The 13,646-nt window shown below is 48.7% G+C and overlaps 1 protein-coding gene across 2 annotated transcripts in view; it reads left to right on the top strand.

The window, feature by feature from the left end:
- LOC148011682 (heparan-alpha-glucosaminide N-acetyltransferase-like protein (DUF1624)) overlaps positions 1-13,646 on the top strand; it is a 352,978-nt gene that overhangs the window by 306,686 nt on the left and 32,646 nt on the right. For both annotated transcript variants that reach the window (XM_087670955.1, XM_087670954.1), the window contains exon 9: positions 11,999-12,065. In XM_087670955.1, coding sequence (XP_087527081.1) covers positions 11,999-12,065 — 67 coding nt within the window. The remainder of the gene's footprint in view (positions 1-11,998; positions 12,066-13,646) is intronic.

Genomic DNA, 13,646 nt, shown 5'->3' with positions numbered 1-13,646 from the left:
TGTCGGGACCAGGGGGCATCTCTTCGTTCCACGGAACCATGTCCTCAGGTTCCTCGGCATCAGAATCCGGGCCAAGTGCTGCCACTGTTTGGTCTATGAAATCCAGATCCAAACCAGCCATCGTGTGACGATTTGATCTTGAAGGAGGACTGACCCTGTCTCTCTCCCGCTCTCTCTCTCGCCCGATGGTCTGTACAAAGGCGCTGTCCAGGGGTGTACTCTGCAAAGACAGCTAATGAAAGCTGAGCTGTACCTGTCACCGTGCAGGGGCAGAAGGGCGAAACAAAGGCCTGGCGATCGCAACGGCAGGACGGGACAGGCTGGGGTGCCGGGCAGGGATCCGTCCGGTCAAGGGACAGGGCAGCAAGGGCGGCCGTGGACAGGGCGTCTGAAGCAGGGCATCAGGGGCGGCCGTGGACAGGGCGCCAGGCGCAGGACGCGCTAACGGCGGCAGGCGCAGGGCGTCAGGAACAGGGCGCGATGGATTCCGCTGGCGGCGCAGGGAGAAAGCACGAAGAAGGTCGAGGACGGACGGATCTGCAGGCGTCGACGGAGCTGAGAAGGCGCGAGTGACAGGCGAGCAGCAACGGAACGTCAGGCGAGCAGCGACGGAACGTCAGGCAGCGACTGTGCGAACGCGAGCGAGCGAGGAAGACAGGCGGGGCTTCAGTCTCGGACAGCGCAGATCAAGGCGACGACCAGGCGTGCAGGACCAGGCGATGGCAGGGCGGCACGAAGCAGGGGCACCATCGCTCTAAGTCTCTCTCTCTCTCTCTCTCTCTCTCTCTCTCTCTCTCTCTCTCTCTTTTTTCGTAAAAGGTAATTGTATTAATTACGAAAAAAAGTACAAGATTACATTGTTACATGAGTACAAGAGACACGAGGGCCCTAGGCCAACGTGTGGGAAATCCCCGGACTAGTATACTAAAAAGGTTACACCAATCATGGCAAGGACCCAGAGGCAATTGCCAAATGCCAGGAATGCAAATCCTCCCGAGGGAGCAAGTCAGAGTGCCTGATGAGATCTAGTTGCCAATGCAAGAGCCCTTTAAGCCTTGCAATATGTCGCGGTACATTAGAGGCCGAATCAAAGAGAAAAGCATTTCGGGTGGTCCAAATGTGCCAGCATCCCCAGTATCTGAAAAAGTGAAATAAGATCTTCATATGTAACGGTGGCGGTGTGGGATAGTTTGGGCGCACAAAAACCCAATCGAAAGGAGTCAATGAGGACCCCACTACTGCACGCCAGATTTGCGACAAGAGTGACCAGATATTCTTGGCGAGCGGGCAAGAAAGAAAACGATGTCGGGCTGATTCCGCCATAGTGGTGCAGAAGAAACAATTACCATTCGAGATTCGACGCTTGGAAAGGGCCGAGGCAAGAGGAAGACCACCAATCATTACCCGCCACAGAAAGACCTTGCATTTGAAAGGTGCCTTATTCTGCCATCCCGCCATCAGCGTTGCCTGCCACCATGACAGTGATTTCCGCAGGCCCCAAACAGTATTAGCTTTCACACCCAGCCATTGGTGATCTTTAATGAGAAGATGATACACCTGATTAGTAGAGGCCTTTTCCAGACTCAACCGGCCTGCAAGGTCCCAGTCCTGCCAAGGGCGATCCATAGCCAGGGCAGGAAAGGGTTGCCTACCCTGAAGTTCCGACGAAAGCTTCCCCCATAAATCACGGTATCCGCGCGAGATCCTGAAAAGTCTCCTAGCAGTCCGAAACGATGCGAGGACATTGCGAGTAGCAAGGGTAGCATCCGCAATCGAAGTCACACCCAAACGGGCCATGCGGTTAAATCTTGGTCTGAGCTGATGTTTATCTTCCCATGAAAGTAATCTGGATACTGCCAACAATTCCAGCTGAAAAGAATTAGTCTGCAAGCAGTCCCCTACAGGATGCCAACGGGCCTTTTGGAGCACCACTTTCCAAGAGCCGACCAAGTGCAGTAACAAAGAGGAAGAGGGACTGGAAAATCGAGAGTCAGCATTAAGAACATGCCACCATGAGGCCCGAAGCCGTGTGTTACCCTGGCGGAGCCCGCTGTCCTCAAGAAAATAATGGCCTATGATGGTCCACGGGTGATGATCCACACACATGGCACGAAAAAGAGACCAACGAAGAGCCAGCATATGAGTTTCTGCATCCAAAATAGCTCCACCACCCATGCGCTTAGGGGTACATGCATGTGACCATGAAATCCAGGAAATGCCTGCCTGCAGTGAATCTTTCTTCCATAGCATGAAACGAATGGGATGAGTGAGAGCCTTCAAAGTAGTGGGCGTCCATGGCAGTAATGGCAGGAAATACGTCAGCATTGGTAGCATAATTGTCTGAGCCACTTTGAGGCGGACATGGAACGGCCAGGCTTGCGACTTCCAATACATAAACTTCGCGGCCAGTTTTTGCGAAATCCACTCCAGCAGGTCCTTTGGCCGTACATCCACCCCCAATGGGTATCCAAGATGCCTGACAATGGAGCCACGGGAAACCACCTGGCCCTGCCAGCCTAATGACTGTAAATCAGGCTCCGTTCAACTAAGAATGGCTGACTTAAAGGCATTGATGCGAAGACCAGAGGCTTGACCAAAGAGCGTCCAAACATCCAATGCCTTGCGAATGTTATCCCTGTCCGCCTGCAAAATCATAAAGGAGTCATCAGCCAAAGATTGGCTAATGAAGTGCTGCCCCAAAGGAAGAGATAACCCTGCCAGCTGGGCAGAAGCCGCCATGGAGGATAACATTGAAAGGACCGGGTGAGTCGCCAAGGCAAAGAAGAGAGGACTCAAAGGACAACCCTGTCGGATCTCTCTCTCTCTCTCTCTCTCTCTCTCTCTCTCTCTCTCTCGGGCCTCTTTACCCGTCATCGGCACCATGACTCGTGAGAAGCACAAGGCCTTCAACTTGCATGCGATCCATGTGGAGAGGGACACAAAGAAGTCCAACTCCCACCATTGGACATGCAAGTATTGCGGGAAGCGCTATAAAGTGGTGCAACTCGGCTTCTCCAGCATCTTTCCAAGATGGGGGGCCAAGTTGCTCCATGCAAGGAGATCCCTCAAAACATTGCGGACGAGATTCTCACCAAGATGAGAGGGGGATCCACAAGAGGAGGAGGAACTGTCTTATCGGCACCAACTCCTATGCCTACTAACGAGGAAGCATCCAACGTGGGCGTATCTTCAACCGATGCGGGAGAGGCCTTTACCATTGGTGGTAGGGGCTCCACATCCGCATCCGGCTTCAGTAAAAGACAAAGAGTAGAGGCTCATGCGGTACCGGAGAGACAATCATCTCTCTCTCAAACTCCCGGTCATGTGGGTGAATCGGTTGCCTTTCTTAGAAAAAGGCAACGACTTGCGGACATTAAAATTGCACACACGGCGAATGAGTGCAATCTTGCATTCAATGTCCTAAAGCAAGAGCAATGGAAGAATATGGTAAAAGCCATTGCTAATGTGGGTCCATGTGAAGGATGGACCGGTGTCACATTCAACGACATGAGGACCAGAAAGATTGATGAAGAGAAGGAGAGGATTGATAGAGCCCTTGATCCTATTCGGGCCGCATGGATAAAATATGATTGCTCCATTCTCACAAACGAATGGAGTGATCATAAGAAACGGGGCATCATCAACATACTCGTCTCATGTCCACTCGGCACTTACTTTTGCGGACCGTAGATACCGGAAAGAGGGGGAGAAATGATTGAGGTATACATTGCAATTTGTGTTTTAAATTTGTTTGACTTTCTTTCATTATGATAATATTATGATTCATAATTGAAATTTGATTTATACATAACTTTTAATTTGTAAATCATGGTTGTAGGTGGGCCCCTCAAATGTGGTGCAAGCTGTCATCGACAATGCATCGAATTGTCAACGCATGGGCCGTTTGCTTGAGTCCGAGTTCCCTACGATTGTGTGGACTCCATGTGGAAGTCATTGTTTGGACTTGCTCATGGAGGACATTGGGAAGCTCAAGTGGGTGAAGAGGGTGGTCCGCAAAGCTACATCAATTGTCACATTCTTCACAGTAAAGGTAAAGGTGCTTGTGATGTATCGTGAGCATAGCACACTGAAGTTTAAGAAGCCTTCTTCAACTCGCTTTGCTTACATGTGGTTATTGATGGAGCGTCTTTATGAGGTGCGGTCCGCCTTGCGCGACAGTGGTGTCCACTCTATGGAATGAGTGGGATGAGCATGAGACAGAGGATGCCAAAGCCATGCAGCGCTTATGCCTTAATGAGCAGTTTTGGCAAAAAGTCAGTGCCATTGTCATTGTCGTGACTCTCTTTTATAGGGTGTTATGTATGAGTGATTGCGAGGGATCCACCATGGGCCTTCTCATTCACTTCTTTAGAGTAGCATTGGTGCACGCATGTGCTTGTACAATGATCACAGAGCTAGCGTGCACATGTTTTAGAGATAGCAGAGAGAAGATGGACGTGGATGCATAAGCCCATCCATGGTTTTGCCGCATTGGTACATCCGGCCTACAAGTCACCAGCGGTCATGGATGATAGAGAGTTTCGTTCAGACCAGCTTGCTTATTTGACTCGTGTGGTCCCTATTGATGACCACAATGCACTGCTAGAGGAGCTAGGATACTATGTAGATCAGAGAGGGCATGTGGCTTTTGCTTCTCCCGGCCTACAAGTCACCAGCGGTCATGGATGATAGAGAGTTCCGTTCAAACCAGCTTGCTTATTTGACTCGTGTGGTCCCTATTGATGACCACAATGCACTGCTAGAGGAGCTAGGATACTATGCAGATCAGAGAGGGCGTGTGGCTTTTGCTTCTTCCACTTGTTGGAGGAGAGAGTCACTTGTGAAGCCTTTATTTTGGTGGCAAAACTTTGGATACGCACTGGAGACCCTTCAGCCCTTAGCCATGAGGGTCCTTGCCCAGGATTGCTCTTCGGGTGCATGTGAGAGAAACTGGAGTGCCTATTCTCTCATTCACACAAAGATTCGCAATTGGCTTAGCACACGACAATTAGAGCGGCTAGTCTATTGCCGCACTAACTTACGCATGATGAGGGCTATGATGAGCATGGGTAGTCCGAAGCAGGTAAAGTTTAAACACTTAACCATAACATTTAAAATTTGTTGTTTTAACTTTTAAACTTTGAACTTTGAAGTTTAAACTTTATACTTTACAATTTAGACTTTAGCATTTACAATGATCAATCTTACGTGCATCACTGCATTGTGTAGGTGAATGTTAATACATTCAAGTTGACGGGTGACACTCTTCTGAGTATACATAAGGAGGTGGACAAGGAGGAGGAGATGATTTTTGCAGAGCTCTATAGAGAGCTTATAGCAGCAGATACTCGTGACACTTGCAGTCAGTGTGCTCGTGGGAGAGGAGTTCCAGTAGGTGGTAGCAAGGGCATGGTCATTCGACGCCCTCCATCATCAAGGAGGGGTAGTTCGAGTGGCTTGCAGACATGTGTAAGGCAGGTCTCTAGTAGCTCACATCCTGTGCCTCATGATGACATCCCCCCCTTGCCTATACAGCCGCCACCTAGGGAGCCATCATTTGATGATGATGGTAACCTCATCAGTGAGGATGAGTATGAGTGTGTCTCATTATCAGATGCCGAGGAGTCATCTTCAAACTCTCTTGATGAGCACTCAGATGGTTCTGATAATTATGATGATGATGATAGTGATGCCTCATCATAGATTCGTCATTCATATGACATGTCACATAGGTCTCTCTCTTTTTTTGTATCAGATATACTAGATTGTAGTTGTCTTGCATGTTTTGTGTAGCCCATGCAACCGCGATGGTCACCCTCATTTATTCATCTTATTCCATACTGAAATGGCTATTTCCACTTTAAACATGTATTCTATGATCTATCATTTAATGATTTATGGTTTTTGTTATTTAAAAAATTGTCTTAATTTTTTTTCATACTAATATGGTACCGTACCTTATAAAATCATAAGGTACTAATTAGTACCGTATTTTATCGTACCGTACCATATCGTACCTTTCGTACCTGGCAACTATGCTGCCAGCAGAAAGCTCCCCGTGAGATATATCCAAGGCTGGGAGCTATACGGCGGAGGATGCGTCATGCTCCTCTCCACACGAGCTGCACCACCTCACACGACCAAAGGCAATGCTTTGGGGACTCCAGAGGCTGTTGTATGCAGCGTTTACAACCTCCCTCCTTTTGTATCTGGGCTAACCAACTCCCCACCGCCAGGCCTCCATGTGCCACCAGCCATAGGAAATACAATACCTTTCTCGGCCTCCAGCTGTCCCATAGGCGGTGCCAGAAGGTCCGTTGAAAAGCCTCCATGATGCTATGCTCCGCCAAGTGCCTGCTGCACGACAGCGCCCAATCCATGTCCTCCTGCATCAGTACGTGTCTGTCAATCCTGGTTGTGTACTCATGGAACCTCAATGGCTTCTTGGCAACCGCAATGGCTAGCCATAGCCACTTTCCCGGATCCCACTCCAGCTCATCAAATGGCCTACCCTCCCAAATCCAGAGGCGCCACTCCCTGAGCTTCTCCCAAAAGACATAAGGGTCTAGCCGCCATGTCTTCCTCTAAAGGCCAACCACCCAAATCCTCCTTCATGGAAGGACAACTATCCCCTCATCTTGCTACCCTCTATCAAGTGCCAGACGCCCCCCCTCCTGTACGGTGAAGAAAGTCCCATGTGGGGCGCCTTCCACTCTACCTGCCACCTGTAGGGGGATACCTGCTAGTTAAAACCTGGCGGCCCATACCTCCCCGGGCTCTATCGACTCTTGTCTCGGGGGGACAAGCCACTCCTGAGGTATTGTTGCATCAATCTCCCTTCTCCTCAACTCAACTCCTCTCTAACACCCTAATGCCTGCTGCAACACCTCCTCATCCATCATCCTGTACATCTCTCTCCATGTCTTGATGGTACAAGCCGAGCCGGCCTCCCATAGCCCACTGAATGTGGGGGCGCTCGCCAACCTAAGCCCCCTCCCGATCGCTGACCTGGGGATTCCAAATACCCGGTTGGCGGTCTATCTCCTCTTGGCAACCTGGGGGACTCTGAATTAGGGCCTTACAAAGTCCCTACCACACACAAAGCTGACTGTGTAGGAAGGGGGATCTGTGGTGGGGGGGGGGGGCGGTTTTGATCTGGACTGTCATGAAGATCCATCTCACGGATAGCCTCCAATCACCGCCAAGCCTCGGTCTACACTCCTGGAGACCCTCCTGCAATAGGACCTTCTAGGTCTGCCCTCTTGGCGTGAGGCCGCAAACTACTAGCTTGCCCAAGAGAGCCATACTCTGATACTCTGGATCTATGATTCCCAGCCCTTCCTTTGACCGATGCCGGATGATGCTCGCCCATGCCACCTTGGCCCGGGAGTCCTTGGAGCCATCTGGCCCGGCCCAGAGGAAGTACCGCACTAGACAGCTAAGCTGTACTACACAAGACGAGGCGAAGCACCAACATGAGGCGATGTACCAAGCCGTCTCCAAGAGGACTTGGTTAACCGCCAGGGCTCGGCCTGCTGGGGAAAGGCGAGCAATTCTCCAATAGGTCAGCTTCCTCTGAATAGAGTCAAGGATTGGAAGAAACTGCTAGGCGGGAGTGATGTCGAGTCCCACCTAGAACCCTAGGTAACGAACGGTCTGTCCTCTGCATATCCATCTGAATCCCAAGTGAACGCCCCAACCTGTGCTGAAGTCTGGGTCTGTAAGGAAACCAACCGACTTTCGCTAGCTGATTTTCGCTCCCACTGCAGTACAAAACACCTCGAGAGCCAGTCTCACTCTCTCCAGCATCAACTCATTGTCCTCTACGTTAACTGTTGTATCATCTGCATACTCTGAGTCTAACAGCTCCTTTTCTCTCACTGGAAGCCAGAGACCGCGTAACCCGCTCACACGTGACCTGAGGAAGTGAGACATCGCCTCTGCAAAGAGTTAGAACAGATAGGGAGCCAAGGGGAAGCCTTGCCGGACCGATCTCTCCAGTCAAAACTCCTCCCCTCCCCTACCACCTATAAGGACCCTGCTAGTGGCCGATTTGTAAAGTGCTAAGACCCCACAGATCCATGCCTGCTGGGGGAAGCCCAACCTCACCATAGTGCCCTCTAAGAAGTCCCAGTCCACCCTGTCATAGGCTTTCTCGAAATCTAGTAGTAGTACAACCAATCCCTAACCACTGTGTTGGGCCCACTCTATCGCCTCAAAGAAGGTGAAGACATTGTCTAGGATGCTTCTATCTTGGACATCTGTGTGTCATGAATGATGTCTGGAAGCATAGGGCGTAGTCACCTACCAATCATCTTTACTAGTGCCTTATAGGCCACTGACAGCAAAGTGATCGGTCTCCACTGGGATAGCTCCAACTGGTCTCCCCCTTTAGGGAGAAGACTGATAAGCCCTGCCGAAAGATTCCCTGGCATCTGTCCAAAAGTGAAAATCTCCTGGAAGGCCAGTAGTAAGGGGTCCTTCACCACCTCCTAGTAGGTAGTGGAGAAGGCCTTAGAGAGGCCATCCTCTCCCAGGCATTTCTACCCGTCATGTGTATGGAAAGCCTCCTCAAGTTCCTTCTCTGTGAAGGGGGCTGGGAGGGAGTGTCTCATCTCTTCTGTGACGAGGGACGGGATGTGATCCCAAACCTGTTGTCTCTATCATTGTCCTCTAGCAGCTGAAGCTGTCTCCTGTTGGAAAACGCACCTGTAGTAGTCGGTGGCAATCTCCATCACCTCGTCTAGGCTAGAACAAGTCCTCCCATATTGATCCTGAAGACTGTGTATCTACTCTCCTAAGGCGTGGGGCTGATGCATGGAAAAACTCCCTGCACATCGTGTCTCCTTTCTGCGCCCAGAAGGCTGCTGAGGTACAGAATGAGAACTCCGAGTGTCTGTCCTCTAGGCCGGCAATGGTTGCTCGTCCGCGCACCTCCTATGCGTGGAGGATGGGATCCCCTGGTGCCTCCTGTAGTAATCTCTACATGGCTGCTAGGTCCCGCCGGAGTGTTCTCTCCTCCTCCCAACTCTGCTACCTGGCATGTATAGCTACCTCCTGGCAGATATTGCTCAACTCGGCTAGGATCTCTGCAACTTCCTCTGGGATTCGATCCCTCTTGCCCCACTCCCTAGTCCAAATGTGCTCAATTTGTCTCTTCACCTCCTCCCTCTTATAGATCGAGTCAGGGATCCGACAGGACCGTGTGTCTAGGGCAGATGCTGGGGGGTCAAGTGTCAGGAGAACCGGGCAATGATCGGACAAAGTGGTGCCCACCAACTGCCCACCTCCAACTGCCCAACCTAGCCTCTGCGAGAGCATCCCCACTCTCCCACATAGAACCTGTCCAGCCGCTCCAACAAGACTCCACCTAGCCGTCTATATCCCCAAGAGAAGTCCAATGACCTCTCGCTCCTGTGGAAAGCTGGGTCTCTCCAAGCATCGCGTGCTCCTACTGCCAGTAGGAAGACCTCCCATGCCTCTTGCTCCTCCCCAGCCATGCCTTGGTAGTTTCTGCCTCTGCCCTGCTAGTCCTCTAAGGCCTCCAGGCTGTTGAAGTCTCCTCCAACAATCCAGGAGTCCACCTCTGGGAGTCCTGTTGCGATCTCCACCCAAAACCTGCTGCGTGAACTAACCTCAGCAGGGGCATAGACATAGAGGACTCCAAAGCACGAGTCCCGAATATCCAATCTAATCCATAGAACCCTCCCTGCCACTATCGCCCCATGGTCTCGTATATAGGGGGTGAGGCTCAGGCCAATAGAGGTGCATATGCCTCCACTCTTGCTGTGGGCACTGATGCAAGATGTAAACTCAAGGAAACCTATGACTAACCGAACAAGCATCTGTTTGGTGTGGAAGTTGCGGTTATTTCTTTAAGCTCCAGCTCTATGGCCCGGACGGCTAAGAGTTGTTCCTCAAAGAGGACGACGCGCAAGGTGTTTGACTGGGGGGGCACTCGCAGAATGCGCTGGCATCTCTGACCGTAGGTTTCCATTGCACGTCCCTGTTGAGAACCTACCTATCATGCTGCTATGCTACCGGAGGGGGAATTTGCTGCAGAGGGAGGGAGAAACTAGAAGGGGCCCGGGGGGGGGGGGGGGTTTGCTGCTTTCTATGCAGGTGGTGTGTCCTCAAGGCGAAGGAGGCGGGGGATTGGTAAGGGGACAAGTGGGGCGGGGGCAGGAAGCTCGCTCTTTTTTTTTGAAACTTCCTTCAGTTAGGATTGGAATATTAGGGAGCAGCAATGTCGGGAAGAACTAGATCAACTGAAACCATAGAGGAGATCTACCGTAATACTAGACCATGAACACGGCCACATGACCATGGGTGCCTGAGGTCGAATCAAAAATAAAGGCATTCTGAGTACGCCAAATATGCCACAGAGCTGTCCATCGAAGGAAATGAAAAAGGCAGGAATAATATGATTGCAAGGCGGATATAGAAGGCATCCTTCCCATAATCCATGAACGAGCTGATATCCGCTACTGTTGAGTCACTGAGGACCACACACGGGAAACAAAACTCCAAATCTATCGAGCCACATGCAAGAGACCAAGAGATGAAGCAATGTCTCATCACGTGTAGTGCAAAATACACAGCAACCAGGAGAGATTTTGCGAGCACGCAACACATCCCCAATTGGAAGACCCCCAATAAGCAACCTCCACATGAACACTTTACCCTGATAAGGAATCTTAGACTTCCAAAGTTGGAGGAATCTTTCCTGCCACTTCTTTTTGTTGTCCTGAATATGCCATAATTTATTGGCCTTTCCAATGACCCATCTCTTGGCGTCGACCATCTAATGATAGATAGATCTGATTAGTTGACCTTTTCTCAAAATCATCAAAAAGCACAAGCATCCAATCCCGCCAAGGAGAAGATGGTTGTAAAGCAAGCAATGGAGAGAACCTTAGAATCTTCTCTTGTAAGGACAACCAAATGTCATGATAGCCATGAGGCACCCCAAAGTGCTAACGAATGCGCCGGAAAGAATAAAGACAGGGCTGCCCAGGAATGGCACCATCATGGACTGTCTACAACCCCAAGCAAGCCATCCGATTAAACTTATCTCGTTGCAAGTCTTTATCAAGCCAATCCAACAACCTGGAGGTAACCAATACTTCTTCTTGCAGTGAATTCTTCTCCTTACGAAGATCAGGAGGGTGCCAAACTGCTAAACACAAAATCTCTTGCCAAGATGCAATCAAATGAGAAAGGAGAAAAGATTGGGAGACCTTAATAGGCCTTGTGGAGTTCAGCACATGCCACCAAGAAACTTGAATAACCGTGCAACGATGCAAGATACCAGTCTTTTCAATGAAAATTTTTGCAATATTTGACCAGGGATGACTTTGCACACATAGTGCCTGCAAAAGTGGCAATCTCAAAGCAACCATATGGAAATTAACATCCAATAAAGTTACTCCCCCACCCTTTTAGGAGTAGTCACATGCTACCAAGAAATCCACACCTGGCCCAAACAATTCCCTTTCTTTTTCCACAACATGAAGCGGATAGGCTGAACTAGTTCCAAAAGAGACTTCTTAGTCCAAGGAAATAAGGGCATAAAAAACAAGACCATACTGATCATGATGCATATCAACCATTTCAACTTTCCATAATGTCTAGAGCTCCATAGATATTTACTGAGCAAATTTAAATGAAGGGAATATAGGAAATTTGACCTGTATTACGTGCTACATGATACAAATAGTGACAATGCTGATGCTCTTTCGAGGGCTGATGTGTTGGTCTTTTAGACACCCTTGGATTTGTTTTATCTTGCTATTTATTGTTGTGATTGTGACTCGAGTATTCATAACATCTAGAGCTCCATAGATATGTATTGAGCACACGATACAAATAATGACAATGCTGATGCTCGTCAAAGGGCTGATGTGTTAGTTTTTTAGAAACCCTCAGATTTTTTTTTTCTCTTACTATTTTCTTGTTGTGATTGAGACTTATTTTCTGATTAAGCTCTATTTTGCAGCTCGGTCATGGCTGTGGTCTCGTGTTTCATTGGTGCTCATTATGGTCACGTGCTGACACAGTTCAAGGTCAGTTTGATCTTTTGTGGAATAAGTGTGCAATACTAGTCCATTTATGGAATGAGCTTCTAAACACCCAAACGTTTTTTATGGAAAACCTTGAAAAATAAGTGGAATGCAAGTTCAAAAATATCTGTGATTTAGTCTATTTAAGCTCTTCTTCTTTTTTGAGGAAAGTGAAATTTCTATTAACACTCCTTGGAACAAGTTTTCCAAGGCAAAAAGTAAAATACAAAGCAGCCTTGTAAAGGACTTCAATATCAAGAAATATGTGACAAGAGGAAGTCTGTTACAAAGCTTGAATGAATAGCCAGTTGGGAGGTCTATAATGCTAAACCATGTGGGTCTAGAAAAGAAAAAATTTGTCCAAACCCCATGTCCTAAAAAAAGCATCTTTCCTCCTCATAGTCTCTGAAGGCTCCTCAGGGCTCTGAAGAGGCAGTATGGGGCCACCTCATTTATGTTTGCACCACATGGGATTCAGTGAGGTACTTTGGGTGCCATGTTGGTATGGAGATTTCTTTAGAGAGGATAATGGTGGCCAACCAGGTTCTTTTGGCAACTATGTGGTGAATTGCTTCTTGCTAGGCCTTCTCCAAATCTTGTATTGGACGTGTGCCTGTAAGTTCATCTGGTCAAGGGGGATGGGAGCTCAACAACAGCTGATATCACCTGAGATGTGGTTATTCAGCCAATTTTTAGAGAAGAGCTAGGGATTATCGATGCAGAGTGTCAGATCAGAGCATTATAGGTATAGCTCAATCTCAAGGACTTCTTCTTGGAGAGAACCCGCAGCAGAGGCTTCAGTTTTAAAGATTTCAGGAGATCAGAACTCACCTATGCAGGCCTCAGATGAAAGCGACAGGTCTGGGCCAGAACTTTGAGGTTAGATCTATAGCAGTTATATTAGAGCTTGGAGATTTGTTGCTCTGTCAAATACCTCCCTGAACTTTTGAAGACGAGGAGACTACCTCTCTTTCTCAACGATTTGGTGAGATCCTCTATAAGATATATACCATGTTATGGGGCAGGTTGCAGGTATGGTCAGAGTGGTTGGTCTTCACAAGTCTATTATCAGAGATTTAGAGGTATACATTGCGTGTCCTTCAGGGTTATTGTATTGTGACTCAAGCAATAGGCATCATTACCCCACAGGAGTGGAGAGACTTGGATATTTAGACATTTTAGGTTTACATGGGATGGTCTACCAGAGAAGATATTCTTATTCTAGCTGCCTGTCATGGAGAGATGCTTTACCTGCTCTGTAGAGGATGATCAGGGAACAAATTGACCATCAAAAGTACCTGGTTGGAACATGAAGTGGCACAGAACTCCTCATTCTCACTCTTGCTTGGAGTACGGCTGGAGAATTGAGCTTGTTAGAAGCCTTTGTAGATATTGGAATAGAACCAAGAGAGAACTAAGAGAGTGGGTCCAGCGAGATCCATTGCTAGATTCACCTCAGACATTCCATTATACAAACAAATTAGGAAGCATATATATGGGTAAAACATTCAAGCTCCAATGGTTGTTCCCGATTGGTTTTGAGACTAGTGGATTTTAGGTGCATTTCTCCATACTAAAAGTCTC

This window comes from Lygodium microphyllum, chromosome 28 (assembly GCF_053477565.2).
Source record: "Lygodium microphyllum isolate KBCC chromosome 28, Lygodium_microphyllum_v1.1.10, whole genome shotgun sequence".
NCBI lineage: Eukaryota > Viridiplantae > Streptophyta > Polypodiopsida > Schizaeales > Lygodiaceae > Lygodium > Lygodium microphyllum.
This window is presented reverse-complemented; position numbering and strand designations above follow the sequence as displayed.